Source organism: Belonocnema kinseyi, chromosome 9, assembly GCF_010883055.1.
Source record: "Belonocnema kinseyi isolate 2016_QV_RU_SX_M_011 chromosome 9, B_treatae_v1, whole genome shotgun sequence".
Lineage (NCBI taxonomy): Eukaryota > Metazoa > Arthropoda > Insecta > Hymenoptera > Cynipidae > Belonocnema > Belonocnema kinseyi.
In genome coordinates, this window is record NC_046665.1 from 86,288,013 (window position 1) to 86,303,250 (window position 15,238).

The 15,238-nt window shown below is 31.5% G+C and overlaps 1 protein-coding gene across 5 annotated transcripts in view; it reads right to left on the reverse strand.

Moving 5' to 3' along the window:
* LOC117179535 overlaps positions 1 to 15,238 on the reverse strand; it is a 220,077-nt gene that overhangs the window by 11,859 nt on the left and 192,980 nt on the right. Inside the window, exons 2-6 of one of the 5 annotated variants that reach the window (XM_033371433.1) lie at positions 10,994 to 11,131; positions 10,746 to 10,913; positions 4,770 to 5,204; positions 4,524 to 4,691; positions 3,589 to 3,684 (exon numbers count right to left, since the gene is read on the reverse strand). The exons of 2 other annotated variants lie outside the window; for them this stretch is intronic. In XM_033371433.1, the coding sequence (XP_033227324.1) occupies positions 5,171 to 5,204; positions 10,746 to 10,913; positions 10,994 to 11,131 (340 nt within the window). In that variant the 3' untranslated portion in view covers positions 3,589 to 3,684; positions 4,524 to 4,691; positions 4,770 to 5,170. Of the gene's footprint in view, positions 1 to 3,588; positions 3,685 to 4,523; positions 4,692 to 4,769; positions 5,226 to 10,745; positions 10,914 to 10,993; positions 11,132 to 15,238 lie in introns of those variants that run through there. 2 more of the 5 variants (XM_033371429.1, XM_033371432.1) reach the window with 2 other exon arrangements.

A 15,238-nucleotide genomic window follows, 5' to 3' on the forward strand; every position in this document is an offset into this window, starting at 1 on the left:
AGGACAGGAAAGTATGCCGGCAAATAGTTAATAAAAATAGTGTCAGTAGAGTGAATGACGCCTGAAACAAAGACCTTGGCTATTAATGGACCCAAGTGGGGAGCCTTACATAACGAATTCGTGAGGTTCTTCGCTTGGGGTGATTGCTAGAGAGATTGATCAGCAACCTGGGTCGGAGCAGTGTTGCGGAACGAACGTGTTATTTTCTTAAATAGCACGAGAATTCTGGATCAATCTGAAAAATCTCTATCCCTTCCACACACTACTCCTTTCCCCTGCCGAGTGAGTCACGCCTACCCCGAAAGGGAAATGGCTTAATGGTGTAAATTTTTTATTCAAATTTAAAATTCCCGACAAACAGATGCGACTTTTACCGTCAGTGCATTTTCGTATTAAGATCCCATGGACACAGGAAACAAGGGACTAGGCATGCCATTGCGGCGGTGATGCAATGAGGGGCCCCATTGTGATGTCCCGCGATAAACATAGCAGCGCCCACATATTTATATTTTCATGCACAGTTTGTCGGCAAAAATGCTCGTGCGCATAATCAAATAGCACATCGTAAGATGGCGGCTCTCCCCACTCATGGAATTCTCCCCCTCCCGTGGATTCAACCCAGCTCGCCCAGTTAGGATGGTATGACTAGTCCCGTGTTTCCTATGTCCATGTAAGATCCAGTACGGTCGAGCTATCAGCGCCATCAGCTGTCAGTCGGCTTCCTTCACAATTCACGTCATTGCTACACTATGTCACTTTTACTTTTAAGCGTTTACGGGATTTTTTCGGAAACCTAGAGACATACCCTGTCCCGCCATCGCGAATCCCTTTCCGGAATCTAGACAATTTTGAAAAGACATTTTTAAAAACTATAAAAGAAGCTAGAGAAGTATGCCAGGACAGGAAAGTATGGCGGCCAATAGTTAATAAAAAGAGTGTCAGTAGAGTGAATGACGCCTGAAACAAAGACCTTGGCTATTAATGGACCCAAGTGTTATTTACTGTTTATTGTTATTTACGTGTTATTTACTTAAATAGCACGAGAATTCTGAATCAATCTGAAAAATCTCTATCCCTTCCACATACTACTCCTTTCCCCTACCGAGTGAGTCACGCCTACCCCGAAAGAGAAATGGCTTATTGGTGTAATAATAATAATAATAAAACCGAATGATCGTTGGTTCTTGGTATGTTTTGAGTGCTTCACAGATTTCGCCATTTTTGTGCGCACCACTCCAACAGCCTTAAAGATTAAACTTTTCAAAGCTCTGTAATTTCTCAGGCACACATTTTCGTCGGTATAAACGCGCTATTCACTCAATTTTCGATGGACATTTTTAAATGTATATTTATTTCGTGAGCTGCCTTACATTACACTGCTACAATACTTTCTTTAGACTTGCTTTCCTATCTCGTTTTAGCTTTTTCGCATAATATAGTAATTTTCGATATTTGCATATCAATTTCGAAAAGTACATTAAAAATGATAAGGCATCGTATATTAGATAAATGAAAGCAAAGTCATAACTCATAACAAAAAATACTAAGAACATATTTTGTATGATTGTTAAAAATCTGTAATGGTTCAAAAATTTGATTTTTGTATTTTGTCTTAGTATTTCGGATAAATAAAACGAAAAAGACAAGTCCTAATAAAAATTAAGGATTTTTAGGATTTTTCAAAATCTATCATTGTTCCTGAAAACTTTCTCCCGTATTGTGTCTCATTTTGTTCAAAATTTGAATTTTAGGTTTTCTCATAGTATAAATAAAATAAAAATTCTACTTTAAAATTTTTTTCTGTTTCTCACGCCGCACAGTGGCGTATTTCGGATTTGTTCGTGCAAATAATCGACGACTCGTCAATTTTCAACCGAATTGAATTTTTTTGTTTTAAACACTCGTGAATAAATTTACTGTCGGACAGACACGCCACTATTACAGTTTGACTTGTCAGTACGTCAAAAAAATGTCGACCAACGTCGGCAGTCGTCAGCCGATTTTTAGGCTATTCAGATGTCAGTAATATTTGGTAATTCGTACAAAAAATGCTTCATGCTCATTGCCATTTTTGTTTTCAACCATTACAAGTGCAAAAATTTCTATTCTCATTCTATTTTTGCAATAAAAGTTTTAAATAATAGTTAATGAAGATTCATAACGTTAATACTTTAATTTTCAAATTATTCAACCGAGAAACGTTTATTCCGAAGAAATCAATGAAAGAGTATTTTATAGAATTTTTAATCTTTTTTTCTTACAGTTTTTATTAAAATAAACATAAAAACTGTAAGAAAAAAGATTTAAAATTCTATAAAATACTCTTTCGTTGATCTCTTCATAATAAACGTTTCTCGTTTGAATAATTTGAAAATTAAAGTATGAACGTTATGAACGTTTATTAACTATTATTTAAAACTTTTATTGCAAAAATAGAATGAGAATAGAAAGGTTTGCACTAGTAATGATTAAAAACATAAATAACAATGAGCATGAAGCATTGTTTGTACGAATTACCAAATATTACTGACATCTGAATAGCCTAAAAATCGGCCGACGACTGCCGACGTTGGTCGACATTTTTTTGACGTGCTGACGATTCAAACCGTAATAGTGGCGTATCTCTCCGACAGTAAATGTATTCACGAGTATTAAAAAAAAATTCAATTCGGTTGAAAATTGACGAGTCGTCGATTATTTGCACGAACAAATCCAAAATACACCACTGTGCGCCGTTTGGCTAGAAATTAGAACTTTCTATTGTTTTTATAATATTTTCGATAAATATAACCAAGATATAAAGTCTTATAAAAAAATAGTTTCGCAAAAAATTATAGGTCTTTTAAAAATCTACAATTCTTCTATTAATTTCTTTTATGCATCTGTCATCGTTTGGCTTATAAAAGTAGAATTTTCAACTTATTAACCTTCGAAGTATAAAACAAAAAAAAAAGTCCATTAAAAAAACAACTAAGCGGATAATTGTAGATATTTTGAAAAGTTTCAACTTTTTTTTAAAATTTTGTGGTGTATCTATCGTTGTTTTGCGTAAAATTGGAATATTTCATTTTTGCATAGCATTTTTATGGATAAATCCTTAATCGTTATTGGACCGATAGACATACAGACAAACGGACGCCATCGGCAAAACCTGATTTTCGTCTTCAGGGCACCGCAAAACGTGGACTTTTTCAGGTATAAAAACATATTTACAATTACAAGTAATACACTCACATATATTGATATTTTTATTTTCATTACAGTTGCATGTATAAATCTTACATATGTGATTTACTTACTACAATACGTAAGTGAACTACTTTGACGAACACAGTAAAAATTGTAGAATATATATTTTGCTGGCCTAATTTCAAAATTAGGTGCCATTTTGCTCAGACTTTGAACAAAAACCTATCATCTATATTTTTTATCGCCAACTATAAAAACAATTGAGAGCAGGTGACTTTTATACCCCAAGTCCGAGGAAAACGATTCCTTGCTGCAGGGTTACTTTCACACTACCAAGGTTAATTTTTGTTGCAGGAAAGTGGTACCCAAAAATTGGCATTAGACTCAAATTTTTTTTTTCATTAAAAAGTCCAGCGTGTTCACTAATACATCTTGTTTTCGGAGGCTTGGCTTGCCGAACACGTCTTTTCTTTAGGAAAGAGTTGCTTCTGTTACCTATTCCAAGAAAAAAATAATTCTTATAAATTTTAATTCAAGCAATCGATAACTGGAGTCTGCATTGAAATGGAGTCTGCATTGAAAAACGTTTGATTCCAAAATCAGTGTTTTCATGAGAAAACTGGATGTAAAATGCAGTCACTTAACGCTCTCAAAAAAAAACTATGACTAAAGGAGAGACAATAAGTACTGGCTCCTAGCTTTAAAGGTTTACTACTCTAGAACAAATAATAGCAGAATTTTGAGTCAAAGACACAATAATTCTTTAACATCGTATTTATAAAACTAACTTTATATTTCGATGGGTTCTACGAATACTAGGCTATTGTTGCGTGACTCTTAAGAAAGCGTCTATCAGCTTATTGCAAATAAGCTTTAGTCTATCTTTCCGCTACAGATAAGAATTAGGCTAACTTCATTGAGCAAGTTTTCAAGAAGAATAAATAAACAATTATTTTTCGGAACATTTTCAACGAATTCATTAATCCAGTATTTCGTATTACAGTTTGTAATATAATTTAGGCTCCTAAGACGTTAAAAACAAGAAATTTGTAAAGATTTTTATTTCTTTTAACAATTCTAAGTGTTTCCTAAATTTCAAACAAAATGAAGTTAGCCTAATTTTATTCAGTAGCGAAAAGATAGACTAAAGCTTATTTGTAATCAGATGATAGATGCTTTTTTAACGGTAACGATACAATAGTCTAATATTCGTAAAACTCATAGAGATGCAAGCACAAACAATTTCAAAGTGTTTTGTCCATAACTGCAGAAAACAATTTTTGGGGGTACTCATAAAAAGCGTTAAAGAAAAGGGTAAATCGAAAAATACTTACATGCAGACGGTTTCAAGTTCCGATAATACGCAACCTGGAAAGCAGCATTTTGAAGATAAGTTCACGTTCCTCGATAGATCATAGGTATTTGGGCACAGCGAATTAAGAGCGGTATAAAAATTGGCACCACATAACAGAAAACGTGGTGGATTCGGATTCGGTGGATTTCTATAAAAAAATTTGTTAATTTTTTAAGTTTTACTTATCAACAGTTTTAGAAAAGCAGTTAAATAGACAGATACTTACTTGCAGACGCGTTTAAGATCAAATAGGGTGCAACCGGGCGAGCAGCAATTTGAAGGCAGGTTAGGATCCTTTGTTTGATCATATCCACTATTGCAGAGCGAATTAAGAGCGTTATAAAAAGATAAATCGCATAAAATATAACGAGGTCGATTTGGATTAGGCGGCTGGCTGTAAGAAAATTCTACAAGTTGAAGGATTACGAGTGCCATAAGAACATAAGTCCAAGAATGGCGTGAGCTCGTTGTAATAGATTTCATCCTGAATTCGCGTTCTTATTTAAATCTTCAGTGTAGGTTTCAAATCCACATTAATATTTTCAGTGGCTTCGTTTCGACTTTTATAGCAACCTCGCTGCCAGACGGCCGGTGAGGCTGAGGCAGGGATATGATGATAAGGGATACTCAGAGAACTTCTCTTGAAAAAACCCATTGTCCTCTTCACGGAGAAAAATTAGATTGAAGATATGGATATTCAGTAAACGAATTTTTTAATGATTACAACATTTTATGAATAGACACAGAAGACAACTTAATAAAAAAAAGACACGAAAAAGGAGAAAAAATCATACTGATCAATACAAATTTTGATATCTTCTGCATAAGAGCTTAACGTTCAATACGTAATTCATACGTTATCACCTGCAATTCAAATACGTCAATATTTGAACAAAATTAAACTTAAGTCTCTCCTAAAATCTGTGTTTTCTGAAAAAGAGTAGAAAGCATAAACCGTATTCATTAACCCTGGTTCAATTCTTGACTACTACGTTCTTTTTTTTCTAACTTGTCTTTTTCTGTTAAGGCAAATAAATTTTTGTAATTTAACATTTAAAAATTTTAGTAGCCTAAAATACCGCGATTATAGTTGAATTTAGAACCTAATCCGTATCGCGTGATTTGTTTTGAACCAAATAAACATTTTTTACACAAGCGGAATTTTTCGACAGGAAGATAAGATCAAGTTGCCAAACATGAATAATCTTTGCTGTATAAAGATTCTTTTGGAGCCAAATGAAAATTCCCTTAACCTTAAATTCAAAAGGAAATTCCATTTGTAGCAGGATATGTCCTTCTGAAATAAGAGAAAATTTATCTGAGTGGACAAGGGGCGCTTCAAAACATACCTAACAATTTTTTCTACTAATTTTGCCCCCCCCCCCCGAATTTAGTGCTTTCTCTGTAGAAAGTCTTTAGTACGTGTAACTTTAACATGGAAATGACCAAGAAAGGAGAATTCTCAACAGAATACATTAATTTTCGACCAAATTGTTGAATTTTCAAGCCAAAAGTTCGACTTTTTAAGAAAACAGTTACATATTTAACCCGCAAATATAAATTTTCAACAAAAAATCTGCCTGATAGGCTGGCAAATTCTAATCGCGCATAGTGCGCGCGGCTCGCCATTTTAAAAGCGGATCTTTACTTTTGACAGTCGGAATGCTTGAATGATACTTTACGCAAAACATATTATTTGGTTGATCAAGAATCGAACTTTTGAGAACGATGGAAGTATCCGAACGCTAGAGAGATTAATGCCTCTATTTAATATTTGCAATTATTCAACAAGATTGCATCAGGAGATTTGAAAAGAATTATGTTTCTTAAAAAGCTGTTAAAAAAAGCAATACTCAAGAAACTCAATTTGTGAAAAATAATTGCATAAAAAGAGTTAGAATAAGAGAAATATGTTTTCAAATAACACTGTAAAGCAACTCATTAGAGACAGATAAATGACAATTTAAAAAAGAGGGAGAAAAAAAGAACAAAACATCCAAACCATCTCTCTCTCTCTCTCTGTCTTAATTAAAAATTTAAAAAATTACAATCAATTCTCAGAAATATTAAAGATAAAAATTTAAATAGTGGTAATAGTTCCTTAATAATGAACTTTGAATTCAATTCTACTTTTCTTTTAATACTAGCATAACATACAAATATTCCCTTATTAAATTTGGATAGTCGTTCTTTTTTTCCTCACTATTTTTTCAATAGTCATAATTATTGTCACTAAGTAGCCGCTTCACAGTGTTATTTGAAAACATATTTCTCTTATTGTAAATCGTTTGAGCAGGTATTCTTGACAAACTGATTTTATTGAATATTTGTTTTTTTTTCAATCCTTTAAGGAAAATAATTCTTTTTAAATCTCCTTGAGCCATTTTGTTGCATAATTTGGTTTTTAAAAGTTTATGTTAATGTAAAAAATGTAGTTTCAAAACATATCTTTTAGATCCCAGATTTTGTATGCGTCTTCATACTAAGAATTTGATATGTAATGAAATACATAGTTGAAGATTAAATTGCTTAATGCTCTGTAGGCGCGCCTGTGTGTGTGTGTATGAAACTTGAAGAGTTTATCTTCATCACAAATGTCGTGAAACTGACCTAAGGGTTTCTAAAAATATTTAATGCATTTCTTTTTAACACTTCGTAATGTTTTACAAATTGGTTTTTCATAGTAAAACTTTTTTCATCGACATAATTCAAAGTTGATGCTGATGCATAAAAGATTCCTTGATTCGAGACGCAACGATTGACCTATATTTTTAATACATTTTATCGAAGAGTAAGGAAGCTATGGTAATGCAAAACATTTGAAAAAAAACGGAAATTTATTGTTAAACATTTTCATTAACATAATTCAAAATTGATGCAAAAACTGAAAAGATTCCTTGATTGAAAGCAAATCGATTGACCTTTAATATTAATGCACTTTATTAAAGACTAAATTTATGCTCATTTACACTGAAAAAAAATTATTTAGCTGTCTTAGCTGCAAGTTTAGCTGGATTTCATCTTCTAAGCAAATGCAGCAGCTTTAGTTACATTTCTAGTTGTGCAACCTAAATATCTAGCTGTTCTAGCTAAATTTCAACATTTAAAAACTATCTAGATAAATTAGCTAGATAGTTTCAAGAAAGCAAAATTTAGCTGCAACAGCTATATATTTAGCTGGGACAGCTAAGATATTTTTTCAGTGTGATAGTATGGAAATTTAAATAAAAGTTAATGAATAATGACTAATGGATCTTTAATGGATCTTTTTATAAACAGTGGTCTGGTACTCCCATAGGTTCAGTCATTTCTCCGATTTTAGTAGAAATACTGATGGAAGATTTAGAGGTTTTTGCTTTTGGGAAATTAGATTTTGTTTTGCCTCTTTATTTTCGGTTTGTCGACGATACCTTATTATGTGTTCCCTAGAAAAGTTGCAGATGGTCATTGATACTTTTAAAAGTTTTCATCCAAAACTTTGATTTACTCTTTAAATAGAACAGGATAATAGAATCAGTTTTTTGGACATATAAGTAATTAAGGGTTGGGATTGTAATATTATTACCAATTGGTATAGAAAAAGTACATATTCAAGTAGAATTTTAAATTTCCTTTCTGCTCATCCCTTTCAAAATAAAATTGCAGTAATTAAAAACTTAGTTGACAGAGCCCTAAATTTGTCCCATTTTTCATTCCACACAAGAAATTTTAATATTGTAAGGAATATCCTTTTTCTGAATCATTATCCAAAAACGTTAATTGAGAAATATATTGCAATTAGAGTTTAACAGATCAAAAACAAAGAGAGTAATAATTTGCTTGCAGATAATCGGAAAGAGTTAAAGGAATATAGTTCGTTTAATACCTTTGTACTTCCATTTTTTGGTCAAATTTCTAAAACTATTGGACTTGTGTTAAAAATTTTTTTAATTCATACTATTTTTCGGATAACATTTAAAATGGATTCAGTGATAAATTTTTGCAAAGATCCGTTGGATAATTTTGAAAACGGTGATGTTGTCTATAAGATCACTTGCAGGATCTGCAAGATGAATAACGTGGGACAGACTGGCAGACTTCTTAATACTAGGATAGAGGAACACAAAAGTGATGTTCGTTTGGCTGTTTCATGAATTCTGTTTTTCTTTTACTTTCTCTATTTCTGATGTAATTGTGACAGATGTTCATATTGTGTTTACAACAGATTGGCCTACTGACCCTCATTCGATTCTCAGGTATCAAAGAGAGAGCACCTGTTCGTGGGTGTTGTTAATTTCTACCACTTAAATTTTTCTTGCCTTGATAAGGGTACTGTATGAGTAACAAAACGTTAGTAATGCAATTTTATTTATTTATATATTTTTTTATTTTGAATGTTATTTTATTATAATCTGATGATAATAAAAATAAAAAAGACGAAAGAAAGAAAGGGATGGAAGAGGATGTGGTTGGCTGCCTTCTCATTTTTCTTTCTTTTTTTATTTTTGTCCGAAAATTTTATTTGTTTTTTGGTTTTTTTCAGATTGCAATAGGATTTTTTCTTTCTGTGTTCTCGTTATGGTCCAAATTTGGTCGTTGGATTCTTGTTTTATTTAACAGGAGTTTGCATCAATTTGATTATTGAACGTTAAATACGATTTTTAATTTGGATTTCGGTCTAATTTAAATTTCTTAAATTTTGCAGAAAGGTTTTCCGTAACCAGTGTTGCTGGTTGTGTCAGACACATTCTATGGACAAGAACCTTTACTGTGTGGTTGTGACAACCACAAGGTATGAATGCTGCAATCACATAGTATGGTTATGACAACTACAGTATATATTTGTGGCAGCCACGCATATTACAATTAGTCTCTTATATACAAAGAGCTATGAATTTAATGCAAACGCAACCATGAATTATCACCAAACTTCGTATTCAGTCGTGTTCTAACCTCCCACAATGGTCAAACATTTACAAAGTGTTTACCCCGAGATTCGAAACTAGTCATGTTTTTCACAAGCCTGGCTAATTGTCCCGAATTTTCTGTACGACTAGGCCATGCCCTTTGAAAAACAGAATGTATTTTCCAAATTCTCAAAGACCTTGCCAACATATTTTCTTCTTTGTCACACCTGTTCTGTTCCATAAACTTACATCCATATGATTAAAAAAATATATATGTGTTATGCACTTCATACTTCAGCACTTCAACGAACACAGTGAAAACTCTGAAATCAATTTTGTTGGCCTAATTTCAAAATTGGGTTCCATCTCGTTCAAACTTGAAGTCGCTTCTGTTATCTATTCCAGTAAAAAATAATAATCTTTATAAATTTATCACATACATTCGATAGTTGGTGTATTGAAAAATTTGTGATGAAAAACTTAACAAAGACAACTAATTTAGATATAAAATTTCTTAAATCAATACATGCATACGTAAATCGGACGTAAAAAAGTAGTCGCCAAAGGTTCTTGAAAAAAATTGATGACTAAAGTCGGGACAACAAGCCATGACGTCTATCTTTGGAGGTTAACTACTTGTAAAATGATATCATTCGCACTTTCATCAAAAAAGTTGATCATTCCAGTGTGAGAAAATGTGAGATAATACAGGAGAAAGGATCCTCAATTTTCAATGCCTCTACTTTTAAGTCCTCCGCCAATGAAAAAATTAGAAGAGAGAAATTTGAAACTGAAATCTAGCTTTAAAGAAGCTTCAGAGGTATCATCTCAAAAGTTGAAATATGTTTTTGTCTTTGAATAAAAATTTTGCGATTTTTTATCGCTGAGTAATAAGCCTTTAAAGCCATGTGTCAGGACTTTAAGTCTTGATTTTATATGTATAAGAACAAAAAAATGCAAAGTGTTTTGTCCAAATTGCAGAAAACAATTTTTGGGCGTACTCATGAACAGTTCCAGAAGAAGGGATAAATCGAAAGATAATTACATGCAGACGGTTTCAAGTTCCGATAATGCGCAGCCTAACGAACAGCATCGTGAAGTGAAGTTCGAATCCTTCGATAAATAATACATATTTAGGCACAACGAATCAAGAGCAATATAAAAATCGTCACCACAAAAAAAAAAGTTGGTAGAAATGGAGTAGGTTTTCTTGGAGGTAGCTTGGAGGTAGACTTTGTGTAAGACGATTTTAAAAATTTGTTTATGCTTTACTCATAAACAGTTTTAGAAAGACAACTAAACAGGCAGATGCTTACTTGCAGACGTGTCCAAGTTCAAATAATGAGCAAACTTTCGTGCAGCAATTTAAAGCGAAAGTAGGATGCTTAATTTGATCATATCCATCGTTGCACAGCGAATTAAGAGCGTTATAATACACGGAATCGCAAAGAATATAACGTTGTCGATTTGGCTTCGGTAGCGGGCTGTAAGAAAATTTTGCATCTTTTTATGGCTTGTACTAATAAACAGTTTAAGAAGAAGGGTTAAATAGGAAGATACTTACTTAGAGAACACTGAAAGTACCGAATATGAGCAACCTTCATTGCAGCAAATTGAAGCTTGAGCAGTATCCTTTTCTAGAGCAAATCCTCTATCCAGACACACCGAGGCAACAGCTAATTCAAAATCGGCATCGCATATACTAAAAAGGGGTTTAGTGTTAAAAGGCTTGCTGTCAGCAAATTCTGCAAATGGAAAGATTATAAGGGCCCTAAGAGTATAAGACCATAAATGGCGTAACCACGTTGGAGTAATAGCTATCATACTAAATTTGCGTTCTTCAAATTTACAGTATATCTTTCAAATCCACGTTTATATTTCAAGTCGCTTCGCTTCGCCTTTTATGACAATCTCGCTGTCAGATAGCCACCGAGGTAGGGATATATTAATAAGGGACGCTCGGAGAAAAATTTGTCATAAAATAAAACCAATGTAAATTTTAAAAGGACAATGGTTGGAATGGTTAGAAGTTTAGATGAAGTTTGACGAAATCGCATTATGTTTGCTGTAAAAAGATAATTTCTGATTTAAACAAAAATCTGGCTAAGCTTTAATTTAAGTGGGAATGCCATTTGTGCCAAAACAAATCCTTTTGACAAATGAGGGTATTATTCTGAGGGGCAAGGGGCGGTTCAAAAAATATAATACGCTTTTTTCTAACAATTGTAACCCTCTCATTAATTAGCGCTTTTTCTGTAGTAAGGACATGTAACTTTAATATGGGTGTAATACTAGAGGTGACCCAGTCCCTACAAGTGTTATGTATTTTTCGAAAGCCCCCAAGTACTACGTCACGATCTTTCACTTTCTGAGACTTTTATTAAAATAAAGTTTACAAAGTTTATGTGAGATAAAAAATAAAAAAACGTCCTTACCTAAAATCTAAGGCATGAATTTGATAGATTTTCTGTGGTAAATAATTGAGAGAAATTTTTCATACCCCTATATGCCGGGGAAAGTGGTAGGGTCATCATTCAAACTTTTAAAAAAAATCCAGGCTATTTCCCGAGATTTTCAAATAGTTTAACTCAACTAAATGAGACAAAGTTTTGACAAAATAGTTAAATCATCAACCACAAAGCCGAATTTTTAGGAAAAAAAGATTAATTTTGTGCCCAAAAGTACGAATCTTCAACCAATTGTACCAAAAATGGAATAAGTCAACTTTCGGGTACAAAAATTAATAAAAAAAAAAATTGCACGAAAATATAGTTAAATTTCTAATCAAAGAGGTTAATCTTAAGAAAGATTAATTTTGAACAAGGTAGTTAAATTTTTAATCAAGCAGAAGAACTTTCAAGAAAAGAAATGAATTTGCTTATGAATAATAAAATTTTCAAACTAGAAGATGAATTTTGCACCAAGAAGATTCATTTTTACCAAAAAGACGAATTTTCAACAAAATACATGAATTTTGGTCCAAATGATTACATTTTGAGCTAAGAAATGTAAGTTTTAATTGAAAAATAGGATAGCTTAATTTTAATTTGGAAATATTAATTCACGACAACAACAAAAAACGAATTTTCAAAATAATAAGTAAATCTAGTAATATATAAGCCTACTTTACAAAATAAAAAAGCATTGTTATATATTTGTTGATATCAAAGTTCTAAAGAAAATAAAAATGCTTTTTAAAAAAATTCCTGACTTTAAAAGAAATTTAATGACATTTCCAGATGTTTCAAGGTATTTAAAAATTCTCTGCTTTTTCCACGTTTTCTAGGTAGGTATATTCACCTAGAAATCTCAAATAATTTTTGAACTACATTTGCATTTTTTACGAGTCTTCATACATATATCGCCCCCTAATCTGTTAGAATCCGCAAAAAATAAATACATTTTTCTTTTGTTTGGAAAAAAATTCTATTTTAAGGTTCGGCAAGTTCCACGAAGGTTAACACGTATTTCTCATAAGAAAGAAGAACGTTTCGAAATAAGAATTTACGCTAATTTTTCGTTAAAAATGTAGGCTCTTCTGAATAATCTTAGCAACTAGCGTGAAACAATTTTTTCTATTAGAGAAAGACAATAGTAAGAATTTTATTATAAAAATTGTTTATAACGGTTAAGTTAAACATTAATAGAATTATTTATATTCTTTGAGTGCAGATGCAATATTTCTAGCTACTAGTAATTTTCTTTCTGCAGCTTTTCTTGAGATACAAATTCACAAAGCTGAAATGGCCAATTTTGTCATTTTATTTCTTTATATATTGTTGCTATGTGCAAAAAATTGACAAATCGCGAATCACAGTTCTCTTAAAAATATAATGCTGAGCATTCCAGAAAAGATAATTTGTAATCAGTTAGGTAATATGCCCTGTAAGCGTTTATGAACTGTAAATGCCCATTCCAGACCACTGTGGGCCGGCGAGGCAGAGATACGATGATAAGGGACACTCAGAGAAAAACGTTTCTTAAAAGCATTGTCCTCTTCACGGAGAAAAATGAGATTGAGAAATTCGATATTCAGTACACGAATTGTTGAATGATTAACAAATTTAAGGAATATGTCCTGCATAACACCTTAAAATGTAATACTTCAAAATTAGTATACACACTTTATACGTTACCACCTACAATTTATAAATACGTCAACCTTTCAAAAAATCTAATTTAAGTCTCTTCTACAAAATGTGCTTTTTTCTAAAAAACAACATAGTTTAGAGTACGTAAGCATATGCATTATTACAACAACAAAAATATTCTATTTGAGACAAATCACAATTCGTTTGACCCAGAAGCAGCGGAGCCTTTTTTTCTAGGTTGGGGCATAGACTTATAATATTAAATGGCACAATTTGTACATCGTATAATTATATTATACTATGTACAAATTTTACAAAATCATAAATAATAAACAATTATTATTGAATAATAAATAATAATAAATATAGGTGTAAAATTCATATTGCCAAAGATTTCACCAATTTCACATATATTTCAAAAATATTTGACAAGGATTTTGAATTGTTTCACAAAGATTTTATAAAGATTTCAATAATTTCACAAAAATTTCGCAAAAATTTCAGGCAAATTTCAAATATTGTACAAAGATTTTAATAATTTTACAAAAATTTCGCAATGGTTCCCGGTAGATTTAAAAGATTTCACAAAGATCTTACTTATTTTACAAAGATTTTCGATAGATTTCAAAGATTGGGAAAGATTTCAATAATTTCCCAAAGATTACAATGATTTCCCAAAAATTTTAAATATTTTGCAGAGATTTCGGATAGATTTCAAAAAGACTTCAATGATTTTTCAAATATTCCACAAATATCTTAAATATTACCAAATATTTCAAAAATATTAAAAATATTTCGCAAAGATTTTCAAAGATTTCAGAAAGATTTCACAAAGATTTAAATAATTTCACAAATATTAGAAAAAAGTTTTGTTATTATAAAACTTGAATTTTGTACATTCTAATGTCAAAAATACACTAGGGTGGCCAATCAAGCTTAAAAGATAAATTCTAGGATATTTCCCAGAATTTTTAACCACTTGAAAACAATTCAAAATGACAAAGTTTTAAAAAAATCGTTAAATATTGAACTATAAACGAATTTTCAACCAAAAATGGAATAATTAAATTTTCAGACAAAAATTAATATTTACCAAAAAAAATTAAATTAAAAATTAAAACATAATAGTTTTTAACAATGAAGTTCAAATTTAAATAAAGTAGCTGAATTTTCAATAAAAAAATCAATTTTCAACCATATATTGTTAAATTTTCAAACAAGAAGATAAATTTTTCATAAAGAAGATTAAATTTCGGACTAAAAGTTGAATTTTCAACAAATTACGTCAATTCTGTTCCAAATAGTTGAATTCCTCACTAACAAGGATACGTTTAAAGCCAAAAATTGGAATTGTTAAGTTTGTAGTTGAAAAAATGAATTTAAAACAACTAATTTTCAACCCAACAGGTTGAAAATAAAAAAAAGTTGTTATTTAATGTAAAATTGCAATTTAAAACCAATTAAGGTAGCTCTCGAAAAAATTTCCTGATTGAAAAAAAATTCTATGATATTTTCAAGTTTTCCTAGGTATAAGAAAATTCTCTGACAATTTCAGGTTTTCCAGCACACGGAGCGGCGGGTGTTGACAAGTCGACATTATCAGTTGTTTTGTAAACTTATTATTATTATTATTACACCATTGAGCCATTTCCCTTTCGGGGTAGGCGTGACTCACTCGGCAGGGGAAAGGAGTAGTGTGTGGATGGGATAGAGATTTT